Source organism: Capricornis sumatraensis, chromosome 5, assembly GCF_032405125.1.
Source record: "Capricornis sumatraensis isolate serow.1 chromosome 5, serow.2, whole genome shotgun sequence".
Classification (NCBI taxonomy): Eukaryota; Metazoa; Chordata; class Mammalia; order Artiodactyla; family Bovidae; genus Capricornis; species Capricornis sumatraensis.
Genome location: NC_091073.1, coordinates 122,723,374 through 122,738,506, shown reverse-complemented (window position 1 = coordinate 122,738,506; position 15,133 = coordinate 122,723,374). Strand labels below are relative to the sequence as shown.

The window sequence follows — 15,133 nt, the reverse complement described above, 5'->3', positions numbered from 1 at the left end:
GTGTATGTAGTGTGTTGAATTTATGCTTAGCATAATTTTTATCTTTGATTGTATAAATTTTAATGACGATTATAGCCATCAGTTTTAACGTTGGGTGTATAACCTATAAAAAGTGAGCTGCTGGTCCAGATATCCCAGTGAGATACCTAAAGTTCTGTATTTTTAAAAATCAACTCTTACTATCATCTCAATTGCTTTTTATTGTGATTTTATGAGTGTAGAATGTGCCAGAAAGGGAAAAGGTGATGTAAACTTGCTTGCCTCTCAAATTTTCTTTCCCATTTGGAGTTGCTTACTAAACTTCTCTGATGCGGTCGTTTTAAAAAATCCCGGGAATTAGTGTAGCTCCACGTAGGCTCTGCAGGCTTGGCGGGTTTTATATAACCAGCCTCTGTCATGTTGGGGGATTGCTGTGAAGACTAAATGAGTTTGTATAATATCTGTAAATCATTTAGAACAGTGCTTGGCACATGAGGGCTCAATAAATGCTAATTATTACTTTTAGGGTTTTATGAGGCTTAAATTAAACAAGATAATACATGTAAAATGGTTAGTGGAGTATCTGGCGTTTATTAAGCGCTCAGTATGTGCTGCTGGCTCTCATTTAAATATTCAGGTGCCAATGTGTCTGAAGAGGCTGTGTCTTTGGACTGTGGCACATGTCATATGTTTAGTGGATTTATTTTAGAGCATGGGGAAAAATCCGTAGTTTCTATTGACTTTTCCCAATAGTACACGTTGCAGAGTTATAAAAATTTTACAGAAATGTGTAATTATTATTCTGATTGCTCAGTTTAGGTCCTTTGTTAGGCCTCTCTATTAAGTTTATGTTTATTTTTCACTATTAAAAAGCACAGAGCTTTGACTGATAGCACAATTTAGCACAGAAGTTTTCTTTGACAAGGTTGTCAGTATCTAACTCATCTTTCCTTTATTGTTATCCTCACAGGTTTGTGGAACCTTGCTTCTCTCTTTTCCAATCTTTGTTTATTTGTGTTGATGCCCTTTGCCTTTTTCTTTCTGGAATCAGAAGGTTTTGCTGGTCTGAAAAAGGTAAGTAAATGATGTTTTAGAATTAAATTTCTTAAATGAAGAAGTAAATGTCATTCATTGTTGAGCTAGAAATAGTAGGCTTAAGCAACTTTTACTAAAATGTAAAATATTTAATAATAGCAATGCCTTATTAATATTAATAATGCTCTTACAATAATGTTAATAATGTTACACATTGAGTTAATAAAAGTGTCCACAGGAAGGAAGTCATTGTTTGACCTTTGAATGCTTTTTATAGTATGTGCAGAGTTGGTGGAGTGTTCTTGAATAAGCCTGATACAACAGCTATTATTCTTTTCCTCGATACTGTCATTTACTGTAAAGCATGACATGAAATTCTAAAAGTCTTAAGCTATATCTTGATGTAGAAGTGGTTTCACACCCAGTGTCTGCAGGAGGGCAGCATTTACCAGGCTGCCCTGGATTGTCAGGTTCCCAGGATCCGTGACTTCCTGCGAGCTGAGTGTGGGAGGCTGAGGAGTGGGCCGAGAGCAGACCGCCAGCATCTTAGACAGTCAACCCAGACCTTGTAAGTGGGAATCACTCCCTCTGTCCTTGAATAGTAGGACATTTTAAAGTGAAGGGAACATTTCCATTTATAGCTTGTGGAGCTCTTTGCTATGAAAGCTTGGACTATAATGGAAGGATTTCAGTAGTTAATACTTTTTGAGTGACTTTTAAAACTTAACGAAATGAGTTCTAGTGTTACAGTTTACAGACACATTACACCTTTTTAACTTTTAGTTAGAGTTATTCATATTGATACTGTGGTCTATGGTTGCTTTCATATTTGGTGAATCTACTGAGATCAGAGTGAGTGGTTGTGTATGGTGGTCAAACCTGCATTGAGAACATTGTCTTTTATATATTGGATTTGTTTTTTATAATGATATATGTAAATTAGTTGTCATCCATGTAATGGGAACAACTTGTATAGTTTCAGTTTAAACAAATAAACATAACAAAAAAACCAAAAAATAAAAAACATAATTTCTTGAAGAATCATAGAAAGGTTTGTTGTGGAAAGGGATTCAGTTCAAAGTCTCCTTTTCTATGCACGGGCATTAATGTTACTGAGTTGTCTAAGAGCCTCATGTCTGCCACTGCAGAACTGGCACTGAGACCCACGGCTTGCTTCTTGCCTTCCTAGAGTGCGCAGGTCTTCACAGGCCAGCACTGGGGAGCGTGGGCACAGCCGGCAGGGTGCCCGCTGGGCAGCGGCCGGCCAGGGGCCCAGGGGCGGAGGACCAGAGGCGTGCTGCAAGGGGGCAGGGGTGTGCTGCAGGGGTGTGGCAGGTGGTAGTGCACAGAGCGGGTGTGGTCTGGAAACCGAAAGATGGAGCTCTAGGAGACTGGAACGAGGAACAGAACGTCACAGAGGGGTCGAAAGGAAGGAATTCGGTCACGGAGAAGAAAGAGGTCATCGGAGGAGAGAAGCGGGGCGGTCGGAGGCGCTCGAGCGAGCGCGTTCTGTCGAGCGTGGGGGCCTTGTGGGGGCAGGACTCACCCGGCAGAGTCTCTAGGCCTGCTGAGCAGTGACTCCTGTGCTTCTAGAGGGGCTTGCGGGCACGGAGACGGAGAGGCAGTGCTCTTGCCCTCGAGGGTTCACACAGGGAGATGCCAGAGGTGCTGGAGGAACTTCGACCCAGCAGGCTGCTCTGGGAGGGATGTCTTGGTTTGCCTAGAGAATTGGGAAGACTTCAGGGAGGAGTGATCCTGCCCATGAGCTGAGACTTGCAGGCGAGCATCCAGGCTTGAGCAAAGGCCGAGACACTGCCTGAACTAGGGAGTGGCCGACGCTTAACTCCGAGTGGAGAATGGAGACAGGGCACTGGCCAGGACCAGACCCCGAAGCCTGCGTCCTCTGCCACGTAGCCTGGGTTCTATGCTGTCGACACCGGGGAGTCGGCACAGGGTGGCTGACGAGACTTTTGCATCTGCTGTTCTGTTTAAGTGCGTTTAGAGGTAAGTGCATGCATCAGAGTGTCAGCACGCGCCCTGGGGAAGGGGGACAGAGCAGAGCAGAGCGCATGCAGAGCACTCTGTGGGGACACTACCACCCAAATCAGTCACGCCCCGGCTCTCAAACAGAGCCACTAAAAGGGCCTTGTCTCTGCTTGCTTCATGCATGCAGAGTTCCCCCCACCCCCCGTCTGTCTCATGAGGTATCTTATCAAGTTCAGAAACTACATAAAGCTCAGTGTTATAAATGTATTTTCATATTTGGAGATTAAAGGTATGCTCCCTAGGTTATGCTTTATGTAAAAATCTGGTTATTAGTTAAATAGATTATTTTAAAAACAGTGTGCAGTATGGACAGACCTCTTGCATCCAGATCATTGTCCTCCCTTCCTGTGAACTAACCAACTGGAAAAGGGACTGTCGGAGCAGAGGTAGCACCATCTCTAGAATTAAAAACAGTTGATGCAAAAACCCAGTGAGGAGTTACTATTCTGTTCCCCCTTGTCCACTGAGGTCAGAGGGGAGACAGCTTGAGGAGCGGTGTAAGAAGGCAAGTAGAGAGATGTTGCACCTACAGTTAGACAGCAGTTCTTCCTTCCAGTTTTTTTTACTTCTAGTCTCTTTGTACATGATTAAGAGAGTGCCTTTTCTGGGTGCATCTCTGAGTATGTCTCCTCAAGTCCCTCCAGCCACCAGCTACACTGCATGGTCTCCGAGGGGACTAATGTGCCCAGGGATTGCAGGATGCAGTGGGCCTGACCCATCCTGTTAATTCCCAGACACAGCCAGGATTTAAAGGGAGGGCTGCAGAGCTCAGGATGGCTCCTGTTTATGAGACTCTGGTAGCTGGGGGACGAATGGGAGTTGCAGAGACCGAGTTAAAGTGTGTGGTCTTTAATAAATGCTGCTGAAGGAAGGAGGGTTGCGGCTTGGAGGAGAAGAGGCAGAATAGTTCTCTTGGTGCTGGCGGCGGGGCTGTGGAGGAGAGGCTGCAGGACTATGGGGGAGAGTCTGTCTTTAGTGTCCGGCTGCCTGGGCTGGCGGCATCACCTACACCTCAGGTTTTCTTTCTGTGGGGTGGGTCTAGTAATGATAGTTACCTCACCGTTCCGTCTGGAAGACTGAATGAGAAGTGGTTGTCCACGTGAAACACATAACCCAGGGTTGAACTCCGTAAACGTTAGGTATTGTGTCACTGTCTTAGAGCTTCGTGCATTTGACTGTTGAGTACTCTAGAACACATCAGTGTTACATGCATAGATATTTGGGAAGCAAAGAAATACAGCAGTCAGCTCTTAATTATTCACGTATTATTAGACAATTTTATGATTCCACATCATTTTTCCCATTTTGAAATGGCATGTACTGAAGCAGAATCAAAACTGCCTAAGAGTCCCTCCAGCCATATTCAATATTCTGTGATAAACCTAAGGAGAGGAATTTGGAAAAGAATACATATATGTATAACTGCGTCACTTTGGTATACAGCAGAAATTAACACAACATTGTAAATCAAATATATTTCAGTAAAATTTAAAAAGAATGTCATCTAGACCTTATTAGGAGTTTAGAGAGCTTCAAAGTCTGAGTAATCATGGAATGTCATTCACAATGTTTACCTTTTCCAGTCACAGGGAAGTTTCAGGGGTTGTTATTAGCATTGTCTGTTTCAGTCTAATGTGTTAGGCATCTTTGTGCTTGCAGCACTGTGCCGTCCCGTTATATACGACCACTTGTATCTACTGCACAGATTCTGAACAGTGTTTGGAAGCATCTCCAGTGCTTTCCACAGGTGGTGTTGCCATAGGCTGTACCGCAGTGAGGAACTCCACTGCTCTGATGCAGGGGGTGGGCTGCTGACATTTTGACATGGGTCCCTTTAAAGCGCTTTGTTCATTGGTTACATTTGACACATCTACTTCCAAGGCGACCTTGAGGAGAGCTTTAGAAAGCACCGTAATTGGTAGATTGAGCACAATAATTTGAGTAATGACAAACTTGTAATATGGTTAAGTGAAATTTCCTTTTTGTCCCTTTGGCCTCCCTCCTGGTGCTGTTTTACTGCGTCAAAGTCTGGCGGAGCCCCTGAATGGCACATGGCCCCACCAAACTCCCATTGATTCCCCTGGGCAGTCGATTTTAAAGCAGCCCCTTGCATATCGTGCCGAGATGCGGAAATTGGCCACTGGCCATGGCGGATGCAGAGCTCGAATTGAGAATCAAATTAAGCAGAATTCTCTACTTAGTTTTTAATTAAACCACTATGTTAATTCAAACAGGACATTTTAGGCCTGGGGGATTGACCATGTCCTTTTAAGGGCCTTAAATCGCCTTTCTTCTCTCTCCTGGCCTTGGCCTTTGTTTCTTTTTTATTGGGCCCATCTCCTAGCTATTTCCCTTCTATATAATTCTCAAGGGTAGGAGAATATAAGTGGTTTTGATAAAGCAGGTTTTTTTGTTTTGTTTTTGTAAGAAGGTAACTTTTACCTTGGAATTCTGTTAGTAGTTAGCCGAGGTTATTTCACGGTCACCTATCTGTCTTGTAGTGAGCCTTACTTGGGCTCATGTGTGTTTAGATTATTCCGCGGTCACCTGTCTATGCTGCAGTGAGCCTTACCTGTGCTCACGTGTACTCGAGCCTGTCCTCTGCTTGCATTTTGTGTCTCAGCTCTGATGAAGAGGTGGTGTCTGGGGTTCTGTCTTTGTTTTGTGGTGGAGATGTTTTCCCACAGCTTTTGTCTTGTCCGCTCAGTCATGTACCAGAGTGTGAGGGTCTTGGGGCTGACCGCGCGCCTGTTCCTGTCGTACTCAGGTCACCTGTGTAACTCTTTCTCCCCACGCTGCCTCAGAGGGACCTCTGGATTATTTCAGATGATGTCAGAAGATGTTTTTTGATTGCATAATCAACCAGTCTGCTCTCTCAGTTCAGTTCAGTTCAGTCGCTCAGTCGTGTCTGACTCTTTGTGATCTCTAGCCAGAGTTTAAATGGGAGTTAGGAATATGTTTGTTTCATATTGTATCTTAACATCTTACTTTGAATTAAAATGTCATAAAGAAAATAAAGTGTCATGAGGAAAAAAATTTAACAACTTAATGAAAGTAAAAAAAAAAAAAAATCTCTTCGATGACAGATTGTTTCATGAACCAAAGATGTTTCTGGGAGTAACTTTATACTGTGCCTCACGTTAATGCCCATCTTTGATTTGAAGTTGCGGCATAAAATTTAACATAAGTGACAGCAACATCCTGACCAATTACCGAAGCCATCCAGACATCCCCAAATGTCCAGAACATAGCACACGGTCTGCAGGATTAAGAGGTTAACTCCTCCAACTTCAAACAAAGTGCTTGATAATAAAAGCAGAAAGGACAAAATCTGAGGTAACTTCCTTTCCTAATTAATTAGGCTGGCCAGGTGGAAGCGAAGAGCTGGGTGCCAGTGCTTGCAAGGCCTATAAAGCTGAGCACCGTGACAGCACAGTGGAGGAGCAGCAGACATCACTTTAATATGTTCCTATCCTGTGTCACAGTTTGAAGTCGTCCTGGTTTGTGTCCCTTTTGGCAAAACTTACATAAAAGGGGCCTTGTACTGTAGTTTATGACCAGATGACTTTTCCCTCCAGTGGCTAATTTGTATCAGGCCTCCATCTTAAAAAGACACAGAAATGAGTAGGAAGCCCGTTGCATTCTTTCATTATTTTTGCTCGTTTTTGCCACTGATCATCCATAAATTGCTGGGAATGAGTGATTGAGGAAGTACTGCTTAGTGTTAGCGGCACATGCGCATATTTGGCCTGTTTTTTGTGGGTGAGAGGAAATCACATGCAAACGGGGAAGCTCCTGCTGGGGCCCTTTCAAGGAAATTTACCTTGGGTCTCGTTTTGATCTTGGTGTTTATTACAGAAAATGGAGTCATATCTCACTAGCTATTGTTATGTGCTAATTTGATTTTCCCAACACCTTCAAGAAAAGAAAATCATTCAGTTAATTTATTAAAAGAATTCCTCTACCTTCCTTCAGCTGAGGGTCTGATTTTTTCTGTGGAAACAATATGGATAACACTGATTATTTTCAGAACACTGGGCTCTGGCAGTGTTGTTATGTACAAGGCTCCTTTTGGCATCGTGACTCTGCTGTGAAAGGTGTGGTTATAACAACATAAACAGCACTTCAGACATTGGAGCTTGACATGCGGGGTCTCAGAGGAAGACGTATAAAAGTGTTATTTTGAAGAAAAGGTTGCATTTATTTTATTTAAAACTTATTTGAGTTTAAAACGATTTTGAATTAAAAATCATTTAGCTAATGGAATGGTGTTAATTTCATCACTCTTCCTGGTACACTTGCATGATGGAGGCAACTAGGTCATGATGTCAGTGGTGGTATCAGTTGCTGTGAAAGAGCAGCGGTGCTTTTAGAGCACATTGCTCGGTTCCCGCACACTTTGTAATAATGCGACACTTTCCAGTTATCGGAAGGGGAGAGATTTTGCTGTGTGGCTGGATTTTCCCTTTCTTTGCCTGGTAGTACGGTGGCAGCACCATGAGCTGGCATTCAGAAGACCCGGACGCAACCCCTGAGTCTTCTTTGCTGACCTCAACGTCCAGGCTCGCTTCTTAGTGTCTCCATCTGTACAGTGGACTGCAGTCTGGCCTCACCCTCCGGGTGCCTCACCTAACCCGAGTGTAAAGCACCGAGGTGCAGATAGAAGTGCCATCATCAGAGGCTTCGAGGCACCAGCTGTGAGCAAGTCAGTGATGAGGCATCAGGAAGGTTTGTGTGGGGTTGCTTCACATGTGATAGCAAATGATATAAGAGGTTACAGTGGCGTCAACCAACACAGCTTTATTTACTTTTTGAAATAGAAGTGTTTTTATCTTGTAACAGTGTAGGTCATAAAAAAAGGTATTATATTTAATAGGTAACTGAATTTTAAACTTTATTTTATATGATAATTAAATCACCAACGAATGTCTCATAATCTGTTAACTGAGAAGTTTAGGTAAGGAGGAAATAAAAAATCACCAGGTTCAGACTTTAAGCTAATGATACTTTTAATTAGACTGGCCCTAATACTTCTGATAGACATAAAAGCTTTATAGGAAGAATCATTATCATCAATTAGAGTCTCTTTTCTAAAGCTTTTCTGGGAAAGTTGGAAACTGGCTACCCTTGGTTGTAGTGAATTTTGTTTGAAAGTAAAGTTAAATGCCAGGTTCAATGCTGACTATAGAGAGCGTCTTACATAATCAGGTCTATAGGACGAGAGCTCGCCCAGCGGCTAGTTAGGGTTGCTAGAATCTTCTGGTTTTGGGCACTTAAACTCACATTTATTTGGGCTTCCCTGGTGGCTCAGGTGATAAAGAGCCTGCCTGCGGTGCAGGAGACCTGGGTTCCATCCCTGGGTCAGGAAGATCCCCTGGAGGAGAGGGCATGGCAGCTCACTCCAGGATTCTTGCCTGGAGAATTCCACAGAGAGAGGAGCCTGGCTGGCTGCAGTCCATGGGGTTGCAAAGAGTCAGACACGACTGAGCAACAGTTTACTTGTCTGTAAAGTCATTTATTTAGCCTGCCACAGTGAAATCTTGTGATTCCTATGAAATGTGCACCGTGTACAGCTGGGACCCGATAGCATCACTTTACAGCCTGTTTATTTGGCCCATTTGTACCAGAATAAAAGTTGTGTATTCAGACACATCCAAAGCAATAGGATTGTTTGATAATTTTAATATGAAGTAATCTTTTAGGTTGTAGTATATCTACTTTTCTTTAAAACTGAAGTCACTAATAGTTACACTAGAAAATTTATTGATTTGCACACTTTCTGGTAAGGAAAAGAAATTCTCATCTAGAAAGACAAGCTCTTACTGTTATTACAGACTGATTGACTTTGAAAGCAGTTGAACTATTTAAAAATACATAAAATGTATGTTCTTTTAGTCATTAAAAATAAGATGAGTAGGCAAAAACAAAAAAATAAGCATACATCAACAGCAGAAAAAGAATTAAATGTACTGAAATGGTCAATTTAAAGGAAACATTTCTTGCCATCTTTCTTGAAACATGAAGAAATTTTAAGTTTTTATAATGTTGGATTTAAATGCTTTTTTACTTTGATATTTTACTGGGATTACTTGATATTAATGTTTCTCTTGTTAATTAACAAGTATTAAATTTTAAGCAGTCTGGTTTTAAAAAGACTTGTGGAAGACTTAAATTTAAAAAAAAATCCTTTTTGAAGTATCAGAAAATCTTATCTCTTAATGATTTTTGCTTCTTTCTTAAAGGCCTAGAATTAAATGATATTTCTGATTTTTTCAGAAGAGATTTAATGAAGTACCTTATGTTGTGATAAAAACCTGCATTATATAACTTTTAAAATACACGTTTAGTCTCCTGAACAAGATTCTTATCTCTTTCTGTTATTGCCTTAGTTCAAGCTTCATCATTGTTTACTTGGATTATTTAAGCCACTGTCCGTGTTTTCCGCTTCCAGTTTCATTCTGCCACGAAGTAGCTTCCACACTGCCTGCTAGCATTGCTTTTAAATAATACTGTGTCTGTAACTCACCTCCATAAAATCTCCAAGGGCTAAAATCAAACAGGTACAAGGAAACTTAAGTGGTAACTGGAAAAGTGATATCCTGTCAGGGGAGGGAGGTAGTTACAGGTGGTCCAGGACATTCAGGCTGGGAGTTGAAACAAGCCCCACTGAAAGCCCTCAGCAAAAGGGCAGACTTGTTTCACACACACACACACACACACACACTCACTCTCTCTCTCTCTCTCTCTCTCTCTCTCTCTCTCTCTCTCTCTCTCTCTCTCTCTCTGTCTCTCTCTCAGACTTGTTTCATACACACATACACACACACACACACACTCTCTCTCTCTCTCTCTGTCTCTCTCTCTCTTTCTCTCTCTCTCTCAAAGGGAATGTCTGTCAGCCTTAGCTCTGAGCAGAAGTGAGTCCACAGGCCTCTACCTCACAGGAGTTGGGGTTCGATATTACTACCTGTATTGTTGAGGGACACCAAGCCAAGAAATTAGCCTGACAGTTTTTTCCAAGTATTATGTATAATTTTCAACGTTTTATCAATTATCAGCTATCGAAAAACTAAGATCATGGCATCTGGTCCCATCAGTTCAGTTCAGTCACTCAGTCGTGTCCGACTCTTTGCAACCCCATGAATCGCATCACGCCAGGCCTCCCTGTCCATCACCAACTCCCGGAGTTCACTCACATTCACGTCCATGGAGTCCGTGATGCCATCCAGCCATCTCGTCCTCTGTTGTCCCCTTCTCCTTCTGCCCCTAATCCCTCCCAGCATCACAGTCTTTTCCAATGAGTCAACTCTTTGCATGAGGTGGGCAGAGTACTGGAGTTTCAGCTTTAGCATCATTCCTTCCAAAGAAATCCCAGGGCTGCTCTCCTTCAGAATGGACTGGTTGGATCTCCTTGCAGTCCAAGGGACTCTCAAGAGTCTTCTCCAACACCACAGTTCAAAAGCATGGGGAAACAGTGGAAACAGTGACAGACTTAATTTTCTTGGGCTTCAAAATCACTGCAGACGATGACTGCAGCCATGAAATTAAAAGATGCTTGCTTCTTTGAAGAAAAGCTGTGACAAACCTAGACAGCAGATTAAAAAGCAGAGACATCACCGAAAAAGGTCCGTCTAGTCAAAGCTATGGTTTTTATAGTCATCATGTATGGCTGTGAGAGTTGGACCATAAAGAAAGCTAAGTGCCAAAGAAGTGATGCTTTTGGACTGTGGTGTTGGAGAAGACTCTTGAGAGTCTCTTGGACTGCATGGAGATCAAACCAGTTAATCCTAAAGGAAATCAGTCCTGAATATTCATCGAAAGGACTGATGCTGAAGCTCCAGTACTTTGGTCATCTGATGCAATGAACTGATTCATTGGAAAAGACCCTGATGCTGGAAAAGATTGAAGGCGGGAGGAAAAGGGGATGACAGAGGATGAGATGATTGGACGGTATCACTGACTCGATGGACATCAGTTTGAGCAAGCTCTGGGAGTTGGTGATGGATAGGGGAGCCTTGCGTGCTGCAGTCTATGTGGTTGCAGAGTCGGACATGACTGAGCAACTGAACTGAACTGATGTATCATTTTATCACCCAGCCTGATGTATAATATCAGTTTAGCATAATGTTTAATTAAATTTTAAGTGTTTATAAATATATAATTAATGTTGGTTTCTAAAACATTAGAAAGTTTATTTAATATGCTTTAAGATTCGTAAAACTTAGAAACTTTTGAGCTGGTCCTATTAATAACAAGGGATACTGCCTTTCAGTTAACTGTATGAGAAACTCAGGTAGTGTGTGTATATGTGCGCAGTCATGTCTGACTCTTTGTGACCCCATGGGCAGTAGCCCGCCAGTCTCCTCTCTCCATGGGATTCTCCAGGCAAGAGTACTGGAGTGGGTCGCCATGCCCTCCTCCAGGGCGTCTTTCTGATGCAGGGGATGGAGCCCACGTCTCCTGCCTCTCCTTCTTTGTCAGGCAGATTCTTTACTACTTGACAACAAACATACAACTAGGCCAACAAAACCTGATTTCATTTTAGCCTCGCTTTTTTCCGTTTTACACTTACATTTTCTTAGTAATTTGATATTGGTTTAAGTTATTAAAGTGTTATTATTCCTTCAAAGCCAAGGATGAGTAATATAGTCGATTCTATTTTAGCTATCTTTTCTGGGAGTTTTTACGAAGATCTAATATTTAAATCTATCTGTAGTTAATTTTGTGAGGTAATTAAAAAGCGAGAAGCTAAATAAATTTTTCTGTAACTCAGTTATTCTAAAGAAATGTACACAGTAATATTACTATTACCTATTATTTTTAATATTAATGTTTAAATCTTATGGCTACACATAGTTTTGGACTGTTTGCAGCTTGCATTACCTGGAATCACTGTTCTCTTCTTATTTTCCTTCTATCTTTTAGTAATCCCCCCCCGGACATTTCTCTGTAGACTTGATCCCATTTGCTTTCTGTCGTTCAGGGTTTTCTCAGCGCTGCCGCTCTGTGGGTGGCAGTGTCTTCTGGCATTGCTAGCTCATTCAGTCAATTCCTGCTGACCACTTTTTGTATGCTAGGTGCTATGGCTGCTGCGGGGACAGTGCAACCGATCGGTCATTTATTGATCACATGTTTTCCCTGTTGCCTGTGGCAAGAAGTGTTTGTTAACTGTCAGCTTGAATTGATGTCCCTGATTCCTCTGTCTCTCTACCTGTTAGCTTTACGGACCCTTCATGTGAAACTCAGCGATTTGTTAATTTGGGGGCATTCTTTGTTCATTTTTCCAGACCTCGGAGTCTCTGTGGTCTCTGCTTGGCTTGGCTCTGATTCCATCAGCAAGTGTGTGGCACAGTCTTTTCTTTTGGCCTCTCCTCTTTAGCTTTGTAGCTGTTTTGGCCTCTCATGACCTTGTTGTTCAGTTGCTCAGTTGCTCTCTGCGACCCCATGGACTGCAGCACGCCAGGCTTCCCTGTCCATTACCAACTCCTGGAGCTTGGCTCAAACTCAAGTCCATTGAGTTGGTGATGCCATCCAACCATCTCATCCTCTGTTGTCCCCTTCTCCTCCTGCCTTCAATCTTTTGCAGCGTCAGGGTCTTTTCAAATGAGTTGGCTCTTCACATCAGGTGACCAAAGTATTGGAGCTTCAGCATCAGTCCTTCCAGTGAACATTCAGGGTTGATTTCCTTTAGGACCTTTAGGACCTCGTGACCTTAAAGTTGCTTAAAGAAGATCTTTTCCAATCTAGTGTTTAGAAAATCCTTCTCAGGATTCCAAGATGATTTCTGCAAATGTATGTAAACCTTTCCTAAATGTGTCTGTATTCCAGGATCTTTAACGTTTCATTTTCCTGGTTCTTACTTGCTTGCATGAAGCATATTCACAAGGTTGATGATTTTGGCTGATTCTCCTGTATATCTTGACTTCTGTCGGTTTTTCATTAATATTTTAATTATAATTTAAACAAGTTTAGAGAAAGCCAATTAACCCCATGTTGTATTTTATATCATTCCAAATTACCTTTCAACATTTGTACTTGGATTATTGTGTAATCATAATTAGTGTGTACATGTATTTTATGCCTTTATTTTAATAAATTATTTTGTGTACATAAATTTTCTAGTGCCAGGGAAAATTGTCCAAGACTTGGAAACGGATGGAGGTGGCCCTGGGTGTTGCCAGTGGGTGCTGGGGACTGTGCGACCCTCAGGGGTGTGCCCCTTGGCTTGCGTTCTGTTGACCTGGCTGTGCTTCATCTCCTTAGGCTTAGAGTGAAGCTGGAGGAAACTGAGCCCGATGCAAATTAATTTGTCTGATAGAGACTGTAAGTGATTTCTTCCCTGTACAAAAGATAGCACCCAGCATTCCATTTCATTGTCCCACAGGGTGTTACCCAGTTTTGCATCTGTTAGCAGGTTGATTTTAATATTCCTGGATATCCAAGTATGTGTGTTCCTCAAATTCTTCTTAGACCTGGTTTTAACAGAAATTAAAACCATGTGCTGAAGGATGTGAAGAACAGGAAGGGCCAGGTGCTCAGAGCGGAGCTGCCGTCAGTGAGCTCCAGGAACACTTACACAGAGCCCGTGGTCCTGGGGGCTGATCGTCCGGTAAACGCTTACAGGCCCGCCAGGACACAGGGTCCTGAGAGGCCTCGCCCAGTCACTCTCAGACCCAGCGTCACCAGAGGCAGGAGGTGGTAGAGGAAGAAGCAGTAGGACAAAAGGTTTGTGTGTTAAACATGAGCAGGGACTCAGAAGGTGACCAGACAACTGGGAAAAGTCAACATTGTGAGAGGTACCAAAATCGATGTACTGCTCGGAGTTAATAGATAGAAAGAAGATTTCAGAGAGATTTGAAAAGATTTGATGTAGCAGTTTAGACTTGTCTTGGCAGAGGGAATTAAGATGCCTTGTTCTCAGTATTGCCAGAAATGAAAGTTATGTTAAGTCATTCTGATAAAAAAAAAGTTGAGACAGTTTCCAGGATGTTTCTACAGGCTTTAAAAAATGGAGAACTGCAGTTGCATCAAATTTGTCCAGCGATCTGAAGATGGAACACGCACAGTTGTATTCTATGGAACTAGTATGATCTTGATGCTGAAAGCAGACACGGTTAGTATGAGAAAGGAACATTATAGCCATTCTTATTCATGAATTCTTATGAATCAGGAGATAGTAAGCTGAATCCAACTATGCATTGCAAAAGATCATCATTCTAACAAATTATTTCAGCTATCAAGGCTGGTTTACCACTGGAAAGTCTATGACTGTCATTCCTATCAGGAGAGTGAATGAGAGAAAAGACTCAAGTGAGCGCCTCAGAAGAGGCAGAGCACTTCCGTGGAACGGGCGACCATCGCGGTTAGAGAGCAGACCGAGAGCTGAGGGAGCGCTGCGCTGCGTGGGCGTCTGCCCTGACCCCGCCGCGGGCACTTCTTAGTAGTCAGGCGTTAGAAGCGGTCACTTTATAGGCAGAGCCATCTCGAGTGCTTTTATTTCTAGTGACAGACAGCGCTGTAGGAGAGTTCTTTACCAGCCACAGTTAGGCCAGAAAAGGAAGAACTGAAAGGAACAAATGAAACAGTCTTGATTAACAGATGACGTTATCTTTTGAAAAATCTTGTAGAATCTAAAGATAAATTATAAATCAAATAAGAACATTTAGCAAGGAAGCTGGATGTAGCATTAATACAGAAAAATCAATAAAAACAACAAACAGAAAATCTAATTACAGATATCTCTTATATAGCAAGACAACTAAGGTATATTGAAATAAACCCAACAAATGATTTTTTAAAACTTACTGAAATAATATACGGAAAGAAAAAATCATGTTGAAAGATGTTAAAGACCTAGGTAAATAGGTAGCTTTTTTATGTCTATGAATTTCTTTATATGATAACAATACCAGTTTTCAGGTTTTTTTAGAGTCAATACAACTCTGCTAAAAATTTTAAGGTTATCTTATAGCACGTGACAAGGAGATAGTATAATTCTATGGAAGGCAGAGAACCAAGAATAGCCAAAACAATTTTGAAGAACACAGTGATGGATCTTACTCTATCAGATCCT

At 42.1% G+C, this 15,133-nt stretch overlaps 1 protein-coding gene across 2 annotated transcripts in view; it reads left to right on the top strand.

Annotated features, from left to right (window-relative positions):
- The window catches only part of LMBR1 (limb development membrane protein 1), a 129,357-nt gene that overhangs the window by 41,989 nt on the left and 72,235 nt on the right, over positions 1-15,133 (top strand). For both annotated transcript variants that reach the window (XM_068972365.1, XM_068972364.1), the window contains exon 5: positions 950-1,053. In XM_068972365.1, coding sequence (XP_068828466.1) covers positions 950-1,053 — 104 coding nt within the window. The remainder of the gene's footprint in view (positions 1-949; positions 1,054-15,133) is intronic.